The following is a 12,240-nucleotide window of genomic DNA, read 5'->3' on the forward strand; positions in this document are numbered from 1 at the left end:
TGTATGTGTGTGTATGTATGTATGTATGTGTGTCTGTATGTATGTATGTATGTACGTACGTACGTACGTACATATGTACGTGTCTGTATGTTTGTATGTGTGTATGTATGTATGTGTCTATGTATATTTTATCTATGTATGTATGTATGTCTGTATGTGTGTCTTTTTGTATATATGTGTGTGTGTATGTATGTACGTATGTCTGCATGTATGTGTATGTATGCATGTATGTGTGTGTGTCTGTATGTATGTGTGTATGTATGTTTGTATTTATGTATGTGTGTATGTATGTATGCATATATGTTTGTATGTATGTATGGATGTATATATGTTTTTATGTGTGTGTATGTATGTATGTATGTGTGTGTGTCTGTATGTATATGTATGTTTTTTGTATGTATGTATGCATGTATGTATGTATGTATGTATGCATATATGTTTGTATGTATGTATGGATGTATATATGTTTTTATGTGTGTGTATGTATGTATGTGTGTGTGTCTGTATGTATATGTATGTTTTTGTATGTATGTATGCATGTATGTTTGTATTTATGTATGTATGTTTGTATGTATGTAAATATGTATGTGTGTCTGTATGCATGTGTGTTTGTATGTATGTGTGTGTATGTATGTATGTATATACAGGGAGTGCAGAATTATTAGGCAAATGAGTATTTTGACCACATCATCCTCTTTATGCATGTTGTCTTACTCCAAACTGTATAGGCTCGAAAGCCTACTACCAATTAAGCATATTAGGTGATGTGCATCTCTGTAATGAGAAGGGGTGTGGTCTAATGACATCAACACCCTATATCAGGTGTGCATAATTATTAGGCAACTTCCTTTCCTTTGGCAAAATGGGTCAAAAGAAGGACTTGACAGGCTCAGAAAAGTCAAAAATAGTGAGATATTTTGCAGAGGGATGCAGCACTCTTAAAATTGCAAAGCTTCTGAAGCGTGATCATCGAACAATCAAGCGTTTCATTCAAAATAGTCAACAGGGTCGCAAGAAGCGTGTGGAAAAACCAAGGCGCAAAATAACTGCCCATGAACTGAGAAAAGTCAAGCGTGCAGCTGCCAAGATGCCACTTGCCACCAGTTTGGCCATATTTCAGAGCTGCAACATCACTGGAGTGCCCAAAAGCACAAGGTGTGCAATACTCAGAGACATGGCCAAGGTAAGAAAGGCTGAAAGACGACCACCACTGAACAAGACACACAAGCTGAAACGTCAAGACTGGGCCAAGAAATATCTCAAGACTGATTTTTCTAAGGTTTTATGGACTGATGAAATGAGATTGAGTCTTGATGGGCCAGATGGATGGGCCCGTGGCTGGATTGGTAAAGGGCAGAGAGCTCCAGTCCGACTCAGACGCCAGCAAGGTGGAGGTGGAGTACTGGTTTGGGCTGGTATCATCAAAGATGAGCTTGTGGGGCCTTTTCGGGTTGAGGATGGAGTCAAGCTCAACTCCCAGTCCTACTGCCAGTTTCTGGAAGACACCTTCTTCAAGCAGTGGTACAGGAAGAAGTCTGCATCCTTCAAGAAAAACATGATTTTCATGCAGGACAATGCTCCATCACACGCGTCCAAGTACTCCACAGCGTGGCTGGCAAGAAAGGGTATAAAAGAAGAAAATCTAATGACATGGCCTCCTTGTTCACCTGATCTGAACCCCATTGAGAACCTGTGGTCCATCATCAAATGTGAGATTTACAAAGAGGGAAAACAGTACACCTCTCTGAACAGTGTCTGGGAGGCTGTGGTTGCTGCTGCACGCAATGTTGATGGTGAACAGATCAAAACACTGACAGAATCCATGGATGGCAGGCTTTTGAGTGTCCTTGCAAAGAAAGGTGGCTATATTGGTCACTGATTTGTTTTTGTTTTGTTTTTGAATGTCAGAAATGTATATTTGTGAATGTTGAGATGTTATATTGGTTTCACTAGTAAAAATAAATAATTGAAATGGGTATATATTTGTTTTTTGTTAAGTTGCCTAATAATTATGCACAGTAATAGTCACCTGCACACACAGATATCCCCCTAAAATAGCTAAAACTAAAAACAAACTAAAAACTACTTCCAAAAATATTCAGCTTTGATATTAATGAGTTTTTTGGGTTCATTGAGAACATGGTTGTTGTTCAATAATAAAATTAATCCTCAAAAATACAACTTGCCTAATAATTCTGCACTCCCTGTATGTGTGTATGTATATATGTGTGTCTGTATGTATGTGTGTCTGTCTGTATGTATATGTATGTATGCATGTATGTGTGTGTGTCTGTATGTATGTGTGTATGTATGTATGCATGTGTGTATGTATGTATGTATTTATGTATATCTGTATGTATATGTATGTATGTGTGTATGTATGTATGTATGCGTGTGTGTATATATGTATGTGTGTATGCGTGTCTGTCTGTATGTATGTGTATATGTATGTATTTATGTTTGTATGTATGTTTGTATGTATGTGTGTGTAAGTATGTATGTATATATGTATGTGTATGTATGTATGTGTGTGTTTATGTATGTATGTGTGTCTGTATGTATGTGGGTGTGTGTATGTATGTGTGTCTGTATGTATGTGTGTATGTGAGTAAAGTATTTACGTACGTACGTACGTGTGTCTGTATGTATGTATGTTTGTATGTATTTTTCATGCTCTGAACAGAAAGCATTTAGGTAACGAGGCACAATAGGACTAGTGGCTTCACATATCGCATGTTAAAGGGACATAAAAGCTAAAATAAACATGAGTGCAATAGAGGGTACAATTACAAAAAATACCATGTACTTCTCTAATCATATTTCCTTTGCTTCATATATTTGTTGAATATCATATCTAGATATGCTCAGGAGTGTGCATGTGTTTTAAACACTATGGCCTAGATTACAAGTGGAGCACAATATTGTGCTTACGCGAGCACAATATTTGTGCTCAACTCGTAATTGCATGGAAGCTTTGCGCTCACGATAGCGAGATTCCATGGGCTACAATGGGGCCTCCTTCTCATTCCATCATACACGGCAGAGAACCAAGCGCAGCAAAGGGGTAAGTCACGCAGCGATGGGCAGCAAAGGTTAAATATATATATGTATATGAATATATACATATATATTTATGTCTTTATTGATATATATACACATATTAACACATAAATATATAAGTATATCAGGATATACATATATATTTACAGGGAACACACAGTTCCCAAAGACCGAAATGAAAAGGCACTTTTCAGTGCTGATTTTTTTTCTAACATCCCACATCCGCACATTTTAACCCTTAAAACTGCTTCATGCAGTTATATATTTTTTATTTTTTTAAATATTCTGATCTCTTTTTTTAAATTTTATTAAGGATATGCACACTTTATTTGGGGGCAATTGGGGTCTGACCTCTGGTTAATCTAGCGCAAGCTCACGGTAGCTTTAACCAGCCACTTGTAATAACTGGTTATTTATCAATCACCCGGAAACGGGTAAATTTGCCTGTTTACGGGCGCACAATAAATTAGAGCTCTACTTGTAATCCAGCCCTATATGGCAGCTGCATTTACAACAGTGTACACTATTATACTAATCACACTTTTTCCCACCTCATAAACTTGGGGCTCGATTTCTTAAGCGACAGGAGACGCTGCTCGCCTCTGGCGGACAGAATTCCATTGGCGGAATTCAACATTGCACAAGAGCATTATTTTGCGCTCTTGTTCAATGCCGCCCCCTGCCCACGCAGAGTCAATCACACACCGGCAGGAGCTGTCAATCATCCCGGTCAGATAATACCGGGGATATTGAAATTCTCCACCTAAGGTGGAGAGGAGATAGGGAAGCAGCCGTCTAATGAGCACTGCTTAATAAATACTGACTGCAGGTTCTCTTGTTAGATCCTGCAGTCATTGTGATGCATAGGGCTTGATAAATCGAGCCTTTGGTGATGCTGTTTATTTAGTTTTTGGAGTCTAACAGAAGAATTTGTCTTTAAACCTATCACTACCAGGACTTTCAGAGAAGAACTTGCCCAAAATACCGGAGAATTTTTAGCATTTTTGCTATCACTCCATTTAAACAGAAATATAGGCTTGTTTTTTCTTTATATACCTGTCAGAGCTTTTTTTTAAGTAGACAATGCAAGGTTTTGATCTAGGCCTATTTTGGTATATTTCACCCAGCATATAACTGGGGGAGGGCAGGTATTTATATGTATGTGTGTGTTATAGGCACATGTGTATAAATAAATATATCATTTAAAAATTCAACTGAGCTCTCATAAAACCTTTCCATACACAGTTGCACTTTATATGTTACCCAGTCCAGGACTTTAAGGCCTGTGTTGATGTGTATGCATGTCCATATAGCCTAAAGATTTTTAAGTTTCTCTGTGCACAGGTTTTTTAAAGACACCTGAGCTGTTTCTCAAGTCCTGAAGCAATCAGGAGTCAGTATCATAGCACAGCACACAACTGGTCTAAATAAAACTCCTTAAAAGGTTGCGTTTAAAAAAAATGTTTTAATTTTCTTCTGTGCAATTTTTTTAAGTTTTTGGTTATCTGTACATATGTAGATTGTTGTCACTTGTGCAATTATAAGCAGTGACACTAAAAAAAGTTTATTAGGAAGATCGTTTTTCTTCAGTTAATACAATTTCTAAAAGTGGTTGCTCTTAATGTAAAAAAAACAAAACACTTCCAGTAGAGGTGGTTTCATGGGATAGGCTTCCAGTAGTGTTGGTTGCATGGGATAGGCTTCCAGTAGTGTTGGTTGCATGGGATAGGCTTCCAGTAGTGTTGGTTGCATGGGATAGGCTTCCAGTAGTGTTAGTTGCATGGGATAGGCTTCCAGTAGAGTTGGTTGCATGGGATAGGCTTCCAGTAGTGTTGGTTGCATGGGATAGGCTTCCAGTAGTGTTGGTTGCATGGGATATGTTTCCAGTAGAGGTGGTTGCATGGGCTAGATAGGCCTCCAGTAGAGTTGGTTGCATGGATAGGCTTCCAGTAGTGTCGGTTGCATGGGATAGGCTTCCAGTAGTGTTGGTTGCATGGGATAGGCTTCCAGTAGAGTTGGTTTCATGGGATAGGCTTCCAATAGAGTTGGTTGCATGGGATAGGCTTCCAGTAGACTTGGTTGCATGGGATAGACTTCCAGTAGAGTTGGTTGCATGGGATAGGCTTCCAGTAGTGTTGGTTGCATGGGATAGGCTTCCAGTAGTGTTGGTTGCATTGGATAGGCTTCCAGTAGAGTTGGTGGCATGGCATAGGTTTCCAGTAGAGATGGTTACATTGGATAGGCTTTCAGTAAAGGTGGTTGTATGGGATAGGCTTCAAGTAAAGGTGGTTGCATGTGATAGGCTTTCAGTAGAGATGGTTGCATGAGTTAGGCTTCCAGTAGTAGTGGTTGCATGGATTAGGCTTCCAGTAGAGGTGGTTGCATAGAATATGCCTCCAGTAGAGGTGGTTTCATCGGCTAGATAGGCTTCCAGTAGAGGTGGTTGCATAGGATACGCCTCCAGTAGAGGTGGTTTCATGGGATAGGCTTCTAATAAAGGTGGCTTCATGGGTTAGGTTTCCAGTAGAGGTGGTATGTGCATAGGATAGGCTTCCCGTAGAGGTGGTTGCATGGGTTAGGCTTCCAGTAGAGGTGGTTTGTGCATAGGATAGGCTTCCCGTAGAGGTGGTTGCATGGGTTAGGCTTCTAGTACAGTGGTAAGGATAAATAGTGTAAGGGAATACAAACTGCCTGGGGATAGGCATAAAGCTTCCAGTAGAGGTGGTTGCATAGAATATGCCTCCAGTAGAGGTGGTTTCATCGGCTAGATAGGCTTCCAGTAGAGGTGGTTGCATGGGTTTGGCTTCCAGTAGAGGTAGTTGTATAGAATATGCCTCCAGTAGAGGTGGTTTCATGGGCTAGATAGGCTTCCAGTAGAGGTGGTTGCATGGGTTTGGCTTACAGTAGAGGTGGTTGCATGGGATAGGCTTCCAGTAGAGGTATTTGCATAGGCTATGCCACCAGTAGAGGTGATTTCATGGGATTGGCTGCCAGTAGAGGTGGTTTTATGGGATAGGCTTCCAGTAGAGATGGCTGCATGGGTTAGGCTTTCAATAGATGTGGTGGCATGGATTAGGCTTCCAGTAGAGATAGCTGCATGGGTTAGGCTTCCAGTAGAGGTGGTTGGTGTATGGCATAGGCTTCCAGTAGAGGTGGTTGCATGTGATAGGCTTCTAGTAAAGGTATTTGCATAGGATATGCCTCAAATAGAGGTGGTTTCAAGGGATAGGCTTCCAGTAAAGGTGGTTTCATGGGTTAGGCTTCCAGTAGAAGTGGCGTCATGGATTAGGCTTCCAGTAGAGATGGCTGCGTGGGTTAGGCTTCCAGTAGTGTTGGTTGCATGGGATAGGTTTTCAGTAGAGGTGGTTGCATGGGATAGGCTTCCAGTAGAGGTGGTTTCATGGGATCGGCTTCCAGTAGAGGTGGTTTCATGGGATAGGCTTCCAGTACAGATGGCTGCATGGGTTAGGCTTCCAATAGAGGTGGCGGCATGATTTAGGCTTCCAGTAGAGATCGCTGCATGGGTTAGGCTTCCAGTAGAGGTGGTGGGGGCATGGTATAGGCTTCCAGTAGAGGAGGTTGCATGAGTTAGGCTTCCGGTAGAGGTGGTTTCATGGAATAGGCTTCCAGTAAAGGTATTTGCATAGGATACGCCTCCAGTAGAGGTGGTTTCATGGGATAGGCTTCTAATAAAGGTGGCATCATGGGTTAGGTTTCCAGTAGAGGTGGCGACATGGATAAGGCTTCCAGTAGAGATGGCTGCATGGGTTAGGCTTCCAGTAGAGGTGGTTTGTGCATAGGATAGGCTTCCCGTAGAGGTGGTTGCATGGGTTAGGCTTCTAGTACAGTGGTAAGGATAAATAGTGTAAGGGAATACAAACTGCCTGGGGATAGGCATAAAGCTAATAAGAACTAATGATCCTTAAGTCGGCAACATGGGCAGACTGGATGAACTGTCTGCTTCTTACTTGCTGACACAATCTTTTTTTGGTGTCTAATGAAGACTTTTATTATCTGAATTAATTTACAATTTGCTGTTTCAGGCTGCACAAGTGAGATGTTTGTTTGGTCAATTAACATTTTCGTGGCAAAGACAAATGGATGCATTTTTCACTAACTGATTTGCATATTGCTAATATCTCAGTATTATACACATTGTGTAATTAGCAAGGACCGCACAATGCTGGGATGTTTTTTAAGATTTGGAGAATTCTCTCTTTATATCATGAACCATTAGGGTTGCCAGGTGTAAAATATTCAACCGGACAGTCCAGAATTTCCACAGGCTGTTCAGGCTGGAAAACACCTAAACGACGATTGATTTTTTTAAAGTTCTAAATTATTAAATTTAAAACACCTCCTGTGTGTGTTTCTGGCAGTCAAGGATGGTGAAAAAAAAAGAATCTCTCTTTTATGTGTTTCTGGCAGACTCATGGGTGTTAAAATACTGCAGTGCAGTGCTCTATGTGTGTTATGTGTAGCCACTGGGGTAAAATCACTGCTGTGTTTTTTTTACTGGGAACCATGAGGGTGTAAAAAACTGCTATGTGTGCGCTACTGGCAGTCAAAAGGGGTCACTTTACTGTTGTGTATGTTACTGGCAGCCAGAGAAGTAAAATAATCAATTTGTAAGCTACTGGCAGCCAAGGAGATAAAATCACTGCTCAGTTATGAAAAATAAAATATATATGGTGACTTGTAGAGAGGGGCTATTGTGTGACCTCTGCCTACAGGTTGTCAGTATTTTTGGGAGAACTGCTGGCAATTCTACGTACCACATATTCCTAGAGGATGCTCCATGCAGGACCATTGCATTACTTACACTGCAGGATTTTCATGAAAAGCCGGAGTGCTGTGCTTATTGCTTTATGTACTGAATCTATTATCTATTAAACATTTAACAGAATAAAAACTGCTCTCTGTGTGATAGAACATGACCAGACTGCCTGCCCATTATCCTCGGCCCTGGTGCCCTCTTGTGCTCACTTAAGGGAACTGCAGCCAGTGCACAAAACATTTATGGACAGATCTTGTGTAACCATAGAGAATACATCACTGCTGCAGACCTCTCTGGCAGGCAAGGGGTTAAGAGGTGGTGCCTCTGATTTATTTAAGCTCTTATCTATCATGCTAATGATGATTTAATATAGACCAACGGTATATGAGGAGTGCACAGACAAAAATTTATATAATTTATTTGTTAACGGAAATTCATTAACCCATTATTTCCTAAATGTAGCATCTTCAGGTCATAAGGGGGGCAGCTGGACAGCAGTTGAAACTTAAATAAACTTAAAGGGAAAGAAAAGTCAAAATTAAACATTCTTGATTCAGATAAAGCAAACAATATTACACAATTTTCCAATTTATTTATAATTGTCTAACTGGCTTTATTCTTTTGATATCCTTTGTTAAAAAGCATACTTAGGCTCAAGAGCAGCAGCTGGGAGCTAACTGATGATTTGTATCTGCACATATATGCCTCTTGTCATTGGCTCACCTGATATTCTTAGCAAGCTCCCACTAGTGCACTCTTGAGCTGATTTAACAATATGTTGAACCCCTCTGCGGGAGTTAATAAACAAACAAACATTATACAGTTCAGATTAAGTTTATGTTATAGAAATAAATGTGAGTGTCTGTTTTGTACTTGGAGTGCATTGCTGTTCCTCCAACAAAGGATACCAAGGGAATAAAGCAAATGTGGTAATATTATTATTTATTACTCTTTATTTATAAAGCACCAACATATTTTGCATCACTGTAACAGTTATGGATTACAATAATCAGAAGATGTTCACATAAATCATTAGGTTAGAGGGCCCTGACCTTAACTAAACTGTAAACCATCTGTGAATAAGATGATCAACAGGACAGGTGGGACCCATGAGCTTATATTTAAATGAATGTCTTACAAGTCATGCTCTGCCTAAATCACAAAAAGGACATTTTTGCATTGTATGTCCCTTTAAAGTTGTAGCTAGTGCTGGTGGTACAAGTCAGCAGCAGCACAAAATATATATTTTTTATTGTCACAATTGACTATGAACAAAAGTGAAGCTTAATAACTTATTGGCTGACACAGAAATCAAGGACGCTACTAAATTGAAGTATTTTGCATTGTACTGCATCGTTTTGCACATGTCTACTGTATATTAACATGCAATAAAGTGACTGTCTCTATACACAGAATTACGTATTATTTCTTACCATGTGCTTTGCTATCTGTACTTACAAGAGAAACAATATTGGAGGTCCCAGACTGCAGCTGCAGAGGAGGGATTGATGGGATCGGTTACATAGCTCTAAAAGACTGGGCTTGACCCACATTACACCTTATATACTAACTTATTCACCTTATATGCACATTTCTTTTTCAAGCTGCTATTGAAGTGATGGGACATTTTACAGCATCTGTAATTGTGATGAAATAAACCATCATGGACATTAATCAGCACTTGGTGTTGCGTACCTGAGTTCTACTGTGTATCCCGGTGTTACCTGGATGCTCCATTCACAGTGGGCATCAAACGGGTAACTTTCCATCATGATCTCCCCACGAGGCGCTTGAATCACTTGCCCGCACCCTGTGGGGAAACAGCATAATGTGACATTTGTCTCTGGTATTTCCAGGTCACTAGTTAATGTGGCACTGCATGTTATATGGCGTGTGGGATATGGTAATCTCTGCCCTGAAATCAGTAGTCTGAGCTGTTACTTTCATTCTTACTACAGTACGGCCTCTATGTAATCTGGATCTGCTTGTTTTGTTCCTTTGTCTCTTAATCGGATATTGCTGCCCTTTGTCCAGCAGAGTTGCATTCAAGCCTGGTCAACTGACCCCTGTGTGAATCCACTTCTGGGTTTGTCACCTATGTAACCTCCCCTGGATATGTTCATTTGGCACCAATATAACTTAGCTCCTGGATAAGTCCATGTGGCACCTATATACCTTATCCCCTGGATATGTCCATTTGGCACCTATATAACTTCTTCCCATGGGTCTGTCTCAATTTGGCATCTATATAACTTTTCCCCTGGGTCTGTCCATTTGGCACCTATATAACTTTCTCCTGGGTATGTCCATTCAGCACCTATATAACTCCCTCATGTGTATGTCCATTTGGCACCTATATAACCTCTCCCCATGGGTCTGTCAATTTGGCATCTATATAACTTCTCCCCTGGGTCTGTCCATGTGGCACCTATATAACTTTCCCCTATAGAACTTCTTCCCTTGGATCTGTCCATTTGGCACCTATATAACTTCTTCCCCTGGTTCTGTCAATTTAACAACTATATAACTTCTCCTATGAGTCTGTCTGCCCATTTGGCACCCATATAACTTCCCCCTGAGTATGTCCATTTGGCACCTATATAACTTCCTCCTGGGTATGTCCATTTGGCACCTATATAACTTATGCCCATGGGTCTGTCCATTTGGTACTTATTTAACTTCTCCCCTGTGTATGTACATTTGGCACCTATATAACTTCTCCCCTAGATCTGTCCATTTGGCATCTATACAACTTCTCCCCATGGGTCTGTCAATTTGGCATCTATATAACTTCTCCACTGGGTATGTCCATTTGGCACCTATATATATTCTTTCCAGGTATGTCCATTTGGCACCTATATAACTTATCTCCTTGATATGTCCATTTGGTACCTATATAACTTATCCCCTTGATATGTCCATGTGGTACCTATATACCTTATCCCCTGGATATGCCCATTTGGCAACTGTATAACTGAGGAACAATACTCATAACCTAAGCGACACGTGTGGTAACAGAGGAACAATACTCCTATTACACACACGCTGTACATACTACACATACACACACACAGCCATATTACACACATGCTGTACATACTACACATACATGCATACACTACACAACCATATTACACACATGCTCTACATACTACACATACACACACATATACTACACTACACAACCATATTACACATGTGCAGTACATACTACACACACACAAATACACTAGTACACACACATACATACATACATACACTGCATAGCTATATTACACATGTGCTGTACACACACACATACACTACACAGCCATATTACACATGTGCTGTACACACACACATACACTACACAGCCATATTACACATGTGCTGTACACACACACATACACTACACAGCCATATTACACATGTGCTGTACACACACACACTAGTACACACATACATACACTACACAGCTATATTACACATGTGCTGTACAAACACACACTAGAACACACACATACATACATACACTACACAGCTATATTACACATGTGCTGTACACACACACACACTAGTACACACATACATACATACACTACACAGCTATATTACACATGTGCTGTACACACACACACACACTAGTACACACATACATACATACACTATACAGCTATATTACACATGTGCTGTACACACACACACTAGTACACATACATACATACATACACTACACAGCTATATTACACATGTGCTGTACACACACACACACTAGTACACATACATACATACATACATACACTACACAGCTATATTACACATGTGCTGTACACAAACACATACACTAGTACACACACATACATACATACACTACACAGCTATATTACACATGTGCTGTACACACACACACTAGTACACACATACATACATACATACATACACTATACAGCTATATTACACATGTGCTGTACACACACACACTAGTACACATACATACATACATACACTACACAGCTATATTACACATGTGCTGTACACACACACACACACTAGTACACATACATACATACATACACTACACAGCTATATTACACATGTGCTGTACACAAACACATACATACATACATACATACACTACACAGCTATATTACACATGTGCTGTACACACACACACTAGTACACACATACATACATACACTATACAGCTATATTACACATGTGCTGTACACACACACACTAGTACACATACATACATACATACACTACACAGCTATATTACACATGTGCTGTACACACACACACACACTAGTACACATACATACATACATACATACACTACACAGCTATATTACACATGTGCTGTACACAAACACATACACTAGTACACACACATACATACATACATACATACACTACACAGCTAT

The 12,240-nt window shown here is 40.0% G+C and overlaps 1 protein-coding gene across 1 annotated transcript in view; it reads right to left on the reverse strand.

Annotated features, from left to right (window-relative positions):
* Positions 1-12,240, reverse strand: part of LOC128644607 (inactive serine protease PAMR1-like) — a gene marked incomplete at its 3' end in the record, with an annotated part of 74,795 nt that overhangs the window by 8,445 nt on the left and 54,110 nt on the right. Inside the window, exon 4 of the mRNA XM_053697152.1 lies at positions 9,533-9,647. Coding sequence (XP_053553127.1) covers positions 9,533-9,647 — 115 coding nt within the window. The remainder of the gene's footprint in view (positions 1-9,532; positions 9,648-12,240) is intronic.

This window comes from Bombina bombina, unplaced genomic scaffold, assembly GCF_027579735.1.
Source record: "Bombina bombina isolate aBomBom1 unplaced genomic scaffold, aBomBom1.pri scaffold_764, whole genome shotgun sequence".
Taxonomy (NCBI): domain Eukaryota; kingdom Metazoa; phylum Chordata; class Amphibia; order Anura; family Bombinatoridae; genus Bombina; species Bombina bombina.